The sequence below is a fragment of the Lepidochelys kempii genome, chromosome 5, assembly GCF_965140265.1.
Source record: "Lepidochelys kempii isolate rLepKem1 chromosome 5, rLepKem1.hap2, whole genome shotgun sequence".
Classification (NCBI taxonomy): Eukaryota; Metazoa; Chordata; order Testudines; family Cheloniidae; genus Lepidochelys; species Lepidochelys kempii.
The window spans coordinates 102,349,916-102,358,094 of record NC_133260.1 but is presented as its reverse complement, the minus strand read 5'-3'; the positions used below and the strand labels follow the sequence as shown (position 1 = coordinate 102,358,094).

General features: G+C 45.9%; 1 protein-coding gene across 1 annotated transcript; it reads right to left on the bottom strand.

The window, feature by feature from the left end:
- Positions 1-1,130: 1,130 nt before the first annotated feature.
- Positions 1,131-7,397, bottom strand: KCNV2 (potassium voltage-gated channel modifier subfamily V member 2). Its single transcript, XM_073346253.1, has 2 exons — positions 5,627-7,397; positions 1,131-1,570 (listed from the first exon to the last, which is right to left on the bottom strand). Exons 1-2 carry the CDS (start codon positions 7,175-7,177, stop codon positions 1,286-1,288), a joined length of 1,836 nt encoding a protein of 611 aa, XP_073202354.1. The 5' UTR covers positions 7,178-7,397; the 3' UTR covers positions 1,131-1,285.
- Between the last annotated feature and the right edge of the window lie 782 nt (positions 7,398-8,179).

Genomic DNA, 8,179 nt, shown 5'->3' with positions numbered 1-8,179 from the left:
TATCAATGTTGAAACAAATTCAAATGCTTCTTTTCTTATAAGTATAGTTTCAAAACTACTGGAAGATCTATTGCTAAGATCCTGGGGAAGAAAATGCCCTATTAGCTAACCATGTCCTTTCCCTTTTGATGGGCAGGGATGGTGCCCTTTGCCTTTGTTTGCCAGAAGCTGGGAATGGGTGACAGGGGATGGATCACTTGCTGATTACCTGTTCTGTTCATTCCCGCTGAAGCACCTGGCATTGGCTACTGTCAGAAGCCAGGATACTGGGCTAAATGGACCTTTGGTCTGACCCAGTATGCCCACTCTTATGTTTTCAGAACTGTATTTTAACTTAGATCTGAACCACAACTAACCCATATAGTTCTTAACACACTAATAGACGATATTAACATTAAACACGGTTGCTCATATAAAGTACATTTAGTTTACATCTGTATTCTTAAACAGATTTTTTTGCATTAAAATGGGCTTGGAAATCTATCACAAATGTTTAGCCAAACTTACTAACCAGTTCTTTGCCATTAGGGCAGATATTAATGGAAAAAACAAAAAAGAATAAAATCAACATTTTTCTCACTCCTAAAGTTACTCGCTCTGGGCCAGGAAGCAAGTACAATTCTGCAAGGCTGCATTAAAAATAATATTGGCAAATCGAACCATGAAGTATGTGGTATAGGACAAATAAGGTCCAAAAACCTAAGAAAGATGTTTATATGTGAAAGCAACCGATGTAGCTATAGCGGGTCCATACTATCTGTGTCCGCACCATGTTTAAAAACCTAATACATAACCTATTTCTGCACTGCAAAGCAATATATTTCCCCCCCTTCTACATCTGTTTAATTTTTGAGGTAAGAGTCATCCTGCCTATTGCTGAGTAGCAGCCACTGCATGGGAACAGACTCGGTTTCTTTTTATTTGGCCATGGTGGGTCATTATTGTAGGATGTGTATCAGGCATGGCGTTACAGCCCTGCTTCAGCTATACAACTCAAAGTCTCTGGCTGGCTAATTCATCGAGCGCCATCGACGCTGGCATCGCACATATAAACCAGGCTCATTGCTGCTGTAAGAATGAGCACCAGCAAAAAGACGCTGAGAAGAAACTAGTAAAATAGAACTGTAATTTTTTAAAAAGACTAAAGTTTGAGATTTGCCTTCAGTATTTTCTTATTCCTTTTAGAGCTGTTGCTTTATCTTTATTTGACTTGTGTGATCCATTGTAATAGTGTTTCCTCTGCTTTCCCCTTCTGCTCCTCTGTCCTTTTATCTTTCCTGGAGTATTAATTGTATCTAGGCCTTGGTAAATAATGGGTTGGGCCTTCTTCACAGCACTCAGACATTTTCTTCCTGGCTCGTCGTATAAAGTCAATCTTGCCTCTTTCCTTCCTTACAGCTGTATACTCATAGGCCTTCAGTTTGCTGTAATAGTCTGAGAATTTATTGTAGAGGATGGAGATGGGCATTCCATTCAGAATTATTCCAAAAGCAATGCAGAGGAAAGCAAACAGGCATCCGAGGTGAGTTTCTGGACACATGTCACCATAGCCCACTGTAGAGATGCTGACCTATAGGCAAATCAATAGTAATCTATTAGCCAAACAGAGGAGTGCACACACACCTTTCTTTAATCTAGCCAGCTGGGGAATACGGATTTTTCAGCACAGTTAAGATATCTTGAACACTTGTATACTAAAAGCCTGAATTATTACACACTGACTCTACATTGTTCCCCCACAGGCTACCATCCCAAAGTATAAAAACTATCCTTAAATAATTAACCCCACTGTTGTAATTAGGAAGACGTCTGGATTCCACTGTGTGCTGCAGACAGCATCCCTGAGCCAACCACAAGCCGGTCTGCATAGATGGTAGTGTGTGTTAGGTCCAGGGGCATGGACACAGATTTATGACCAGACCCATCCAGTGACCTACCACTCTGTGCAACTAGCTGCAGTAGAGGCTGGGTTGAAGCTGCATGACAGCCTTGTGCCCTTACCCTGTTTTTAAGGAACGGACTGGTCTTCACCCCTCCCCCTCCAACCCCCATTCACTTCAGCCCAATAACTTGGGCTTTGAGGGTGAAGTATGTGTGAAGTGAATTTTACCTTTACCTGTCAGATGCATAAAGTGGTGAATGTGGTGAAGAGCAGGTCCCAGACTTGAGGTGTGTCCGCTAGCAGTGAAATACATTTTAAAACACTTGCATCTGGGAAGAACGGTTCATCAGCTCATTTTAATACGGATTTTTTTTTAAAATAAGGAGACTAAGGAAGTGTCTAAATAACAAAGAGCCTTTTCAGCTGCTTAAAAGTTTGTTTTGTTTGAAGTGTATGTCAGTAAGTGAGTGATTATTCTTCCTGCTCAAATTCTGCCATGTTCCAGGCACAGAGGGGATGGTGGCTGAGTGCATAGGATTGCCCTGGGACTTTTGACACCAGATCTCAGTGACAACCATAGCTGTTTCAGTGAAATCATTTTTAAAGTTCAGGAAATAATTCTTTAGACATCACCATATTACGTGAAAGTGTGAATCTTGCCATCTCGTTATCCATAGCTCTTCTGAGACTTTAATGAATGCCCTTCTTCATCCAGGAGCATTTTTTTTCCTGCTCTGCCATACACTGATGGGGAATGTATTATGCTGGCTTTTACATTGACATGAAATACTTCAACAGTTAGAACTGCCCCAATAACATTTGGTCTAGCATAGATACCAAGAGGGAATTACCAGTCTACGTCTACTACATACATTTTGATGTTTGTGAACTTTGTTTTCATTTAGTTCATAATCCTGTGTCTGTGTATAATAATAATAAGAAACATGCTAGCAGAAATGGCTAAAACACAGGAAGGTGTAGTCCCAGCCCAGTGCTCTTGTGATTAGAGCACTGAATTAATTTTTGAACATTATGGCAGGCAGTGTGCCAGCTTCTCACCTTTTAGACAGAATGTTATTTCAGATGAATGAAACAGTAGATTACATGGGGCTGCACCTGTACCATAAAAGGCATTAGGCATTTGGTTTAATAGCACTGAAGTCACTGGCATTGAATGATCATAAAGGCTCAATATCTTCAAATACTGAGTTGAAAGCAAGATATATATCTACCATAGCCCCTACAAGATTATTATCCTGTGCTAAGGGTTTAGTCCTCTTACATTCACTCTTGTATTACACATGAGAATTTTGAGGATATAATCATTTGTGTGTGTGACTGACAAAGCTATCCACTATTTAACTTATTTGAATCTCTTAATTTTTTCCTATAATGCATGGGGGTAAAAGAGAGCCATGCCATGTAATTACTATTTGCACATTAAAGACAGACCTGCAAACCCTTGCTCTTATGTACAAACCTTTTTTAACAGAATCCCATTAAGTCTAACAGGAATACTTGGATGAATAAAGACTATTCGCATCAATAAGTGTTTGCAGGATTGGGCTGTATGTATTTTTACTGCTTCCCGACTCTATGAATGATTGGATGTATGCAACTGGATATATGCAGAAAAATGGCACCCATGGGTCTTGGTTTACTGTCCTAATATTCCACTGGAGTGTTCAGCATGAAATTTATAACCTCTGGGTGTACTATATCTGTTGATTAAACGGGAACCTGCAAAGGCAAAATGTTGCATTCCAGTAACTTTTCCAATATGTGCTGGGCACCCCAGTAGCCAGGCTCAGGGGCACGCAGCACATGAAGTTAAAAAATAATGCGACTAGATTTTTCTGCTGGTAGCTGGAGTGATGCAAAAGGACTGGAAAGGAGCTTGGCCTCCCAAGCTAGAGCTTCCAGAGCTGGCAGAGAGCCAGAAAAGAAGTGCACAGCTGTAGCCCACAGTCTGGGGTGTCTGTCAGGGATGTGGCCAGCAGACTTGCGGTTTGGCTATTCTGAGTTGACCCATGGCTCCTTATAGACCAGAGTCAGCTGCTGTAAAAAGGAGTAGCCCTAACTATGCATCTGAAGAAGTGGGTTTTACCCACAAAAGCTTATACCCAAAGAAATCTGTTAGTCTTTAAGGTGCCACTGGACTCCTTGTTGTTTTTGGGGCTAGGACTGGCCCTAGAATCAGGGAACTGCAAGCAGAGCCTTTGCATCCCTTCTCCCCACAAATGCTCCTCCCAGACGATACTGGCTGCAACTGAGATTTGAGTCCTTTGTTCTTTCAGTACTAGCTATATTACCATGCGTGTCTGTTTCTCACTCTAGTTTGACAATCTAGCATGCACCATGCTGTCCTGCCACAGCTATCACAGAATAACAATAGACCTGTGGCCTTCCTGCTCTTTCATTCTGCAGACCACTTCGCAAAGGAACAATCTCTTCCTCCCCAACCCCCAAACTATGAGTCCCTGCATGTTTAATGCTGTGGCTGAGAAGAAAGGTTCTGTGGGACACTGCTAATGCATAGGCTCTCCTAGCTTGGCTTTTAGGGGTACTCAGTCAGCACCTCGGAGTAAAGTCAGTGGTGGGCCAGCCTTCAGCCCTGCCATGATAGTAGGGCAGCATGGGGAAAATCTGTACAAATGGGCCCTGGCTCAGCCAAAGAGAGTGCGTCCCCCATTTTGGGAAATGCTGTGCAACAGACTGAAGTCCTCTGTTTCGTCACAAGTACAGCACAGACAATGGCTGTGAAAGATTCCCTGTGCAGATTTGCCCCTGTGTCTCAAACCTCATCCACAAGTGTAAACACTAAAGATGAAAAGGTTCCTCAGGTTCCATGTCAGCCCAGTCTCTGGCCTCTCAGCTAAGACCACCAGCAACCATGCCACTGGTGATTTTGCAATATGAACCTCTGCCCACTAGGAACTAGCCTGAGACCACCTACTCGTTCCTCCTAAACAGCCACGACATGTCATGTCATCAACTTCCTGTCACTACTGACCTATACTAGATTGAAACTAGTGACCTAGATGCAAATGGCTCTGTATCCCATTACTAATCCCTTGAGCCATTCAGACCCCACCTGATCTATTTTTGTCTGCCACTGGTATTGTATAAATTACAACCAAATGCCATTTTGAGTGTGTTGTGGAGATGCCACCTACTGTTGGACAACTGCCCCTTACAAAATATTTTACAGGGCCAGGCATCTGCAGCTACTTCAACTTCCATAAAGTTGGAGGATTTAAATGTTGAGAGATGTAATCAGAACAACCTTTTTTGTCATGCTGGGTCAGTGCAGCCTTTTACAAACTCCCCCCAAAAGGGTGGGGGGAGGAACTCTGTACAATACATTTATCCCAAACTACTAGCAGTATACTTCTCTGCAATGCTGACACTAGAAAGAAATGCTACACTTCCCCCACCCACATACAAATCCTCCCCCCCTTTCTTTAATGAGCAGCAGTGGAAGCGGATGTGTGTGGCATAGTCACAAATAGCCACCGACTTCCAGCTCTGCTTCACTGATTATACCCTGATGCAGTAACCGATGTAAGCTTGCAGCAGAGGTGAGTGTGTGTGTGCGAGAGCTCATGTCCTGCAAAAGCAAAGCTCAGAATTCGGAACAGATGTTCACAAATCTGGGATGGCCCTGCTGTTTTCAAGACAGGCAGCCAGTCTCGCAGGGGAGGGAGCAATGGCTACCCGGCAAAGTGCAATGCATTTACTTACAGCAGCCCACCACCACGCATGGGGGATGCTGGTGAAGCTGGTGCTGGAGACGTCGTGCTCCACAGAGTAGACCATGGCGGAGAAGGCGAAGATGCCCATGGCAATGAAGAGCAAGAGGCAGCCCACCTGCTGGTAGCACTGGCGCAGGGTAAAGCCGAAGGCGCGCAGGCCTGTGGAGTGGCGGGCCAGCTTGAGGATGCGGAAGATCCGCATCAGGCGCATGATGCGCAGCACTTGCCCTACTTTGCTCACCCGTCCCACCTTCTCAATGTCATGCTTGTGCTGAGAGCCCCGGCCTCGGGGCTGGTCATCGTCTGCAAAGCACTCCAGCAGCAGCTGGAAGTAAAGGGGGAGGATGGCGATGAGATCCACGACATTGAGGGGGCTGCTCGCGAAGCGGCGCAGGTCTGGGGTGGAGACCAGCCGCAGCAGATACTCCAGGGTGAAGAAGGCGATGCACAGCGTCTCGACGTGCTCCAGCATAGGGCGACTCTCTCCGCTTTTCCTGTCCACCTGCTGCATCTCCTCCACAGTGTTGAGAGCCAGTGCCACCACAGAGACGAGCACAAAAAGGCTGGAGGCCACCCCCATAGCCTTGGCGCTGACAGAGGAGAAGGGCTTCTCCATTAGGTTCCAGAGGCGCCAACGCTGGGGGCCATAGTAGCGCATGTGGTGGAAGAGCTGCTCGCTCTCCTGGGACTCCGCCTGGGCACGCAGTTCCCGCTGCACCTTCAGCTGCTCGCTCAGCTCGTCACGCCGCTCCTCGAAGCAGATGCGGCAGCAGCGCGGTGTATATTTGAGCCGCACCCCCCAGTAGCTCAGCTCCTCCAGGAAGCTGAGTGGGCACAGCTCGTCGCGCACCTGCAGCACCCCAGAGGCGTAGAAGTTGTAGACCAGCTGGAAGACAGCGGGGTCCCGATCAAAGAAGTACTCATCCCCCTGAACCGCATAGTCATCGCACAGACCCAGCTGGCAATGGCGATCGGTGGACGTGGCCAAGCGGCCCAGACGGGTCTTAGGGTAGATGGCCACTGCCTGGTAGGTGAGGCGGTAACTTTTGCCACCTACATTTATGTTCAGCATGGAAGAAGCAGACACTGCTGTTCTGGAGAAGAAGGCAGGGGGGCTGGGAAATGGTGACGAGAACCTGCTTCTCTCCTGAGACGGATTTTGCAGCTGCCTTTCATCTTCCTCCTCTTCTTCTTCCTCCTCCTCCTCCACATAATAGTGGTAGTTCCCCTCAGTTCCCACAGGCAGCACAGACTGAGAGGCCCATGGAGTAGTAGCAGAAACCACACTCTTCGTCTGTGAGCGCATTCTTTCTTTCTCCTCTCCCGCATTGGTTTCTGGGGGAACAATATTTGTTGCAGCTCCTTCCCTTCCTTTACAGTCTGAGAATGGGAATGGTCTCCTTTGGTTAAACTTCAACATGATGCTTCTCTCTCCTCCTCCTCTCCTTCCTTTGCCTCCACCTGACTGAGGGACTAACACCAGTCCCCACTGCCACCACCACTGAGACAAACAGTGCTTCTTTCTTTCCCTCTGGAGCATCAAACACAGCGGCAGTTTCACATTTCTCTCCCGTCCAGCCACCACCTCCAGTTGTTGTTAAAGCTCAGGCAGGGACACAGACACACGGGGACTGCTGTTGACCGCTTTAATCTTGCTGACAGGGAAGATCTGAGTGCTCAGAGAAGGGGATTTAAAGGCTATTATCCTGTTTCAGCCCCGGCTCCCTCAGTCTGTGACGTGAATGATTATGGATTCATAAATCTGTGGATAATCAGGAGAAAAAGACAGAGTTTTATTGCTAATAAAAAAGGGCATTTCCCACCCCCAGTTTGTATGCGCTCAGGATTCTCTGAACCTGAAAAAAGAGGGTGAGGGGGAAATAGGGAACAGTATCAATGCCTTTCACCAGACACAGCTGCAGATTGTTTGAATGTTCCATAATCATCATAAAAATAATTCATCATTATTATACATTGACCTTCTTTAGTGATGGTCACCCATCGCTCTTAAAGCTCTTTGCAAAAGGTGGGTGAGTATATTTAGTCCCACTTTCCCTTGGCAAAACAAAAATGCGGTTGGAGAATCAACATACCACCTATTCAGTGAAGGGCTGAGAAAACTCACTGTGCATACAGGCCCTCTAAGGACTGCTCCAACAAAACCAGAGAAGCTCGGATTTGGCACTCCTGATATTTCTAAGATAAGCTAAAAGGCAGAAAAAAAGATTTCCCTTCTCCACCAGTTCTGCCCCTTTCTCCCAACGTTCAAGCTTTTTTACACATCATAGAGAAGCAAAAGGGGTACAAGGCCATTTAATGTTCCCCGTACCAGTAACGTTTAAGTGTAAAATTAGGCTGGGTACCATTCAGGACGAAACTCTCCTCTTCATTATTCTGAACCCATTGAAATGGATCATAGGACAGATCCTTGGCCCTGATCCAGCAACTTCACATAGCTCCAGCCATGCTAACGAGCCTTAATGCCACATTACTTGGCCCAATGAGGACACTCCCTGCTTTGTGGAATCCTCAGGTGGTATAG

Excerpts from the sequence above, each read along its gene's own strand:
- KCNV2 (XM_073346253.1), bottom strand. The coding sequence starts at position 7,177 with ATGCTCCAGAGGGAAAGAAAGAAGCACTGTTTGTCTCAGTGGTGGTGG. Across the intron at positions 1,571-5,626 it reads ATGCGTGGTGGTGGGCTGCT|GTCAGCATCTCTACAGTGGG; the intron begins GTAAGTAAATGC and ends ATTTGCCTATAG.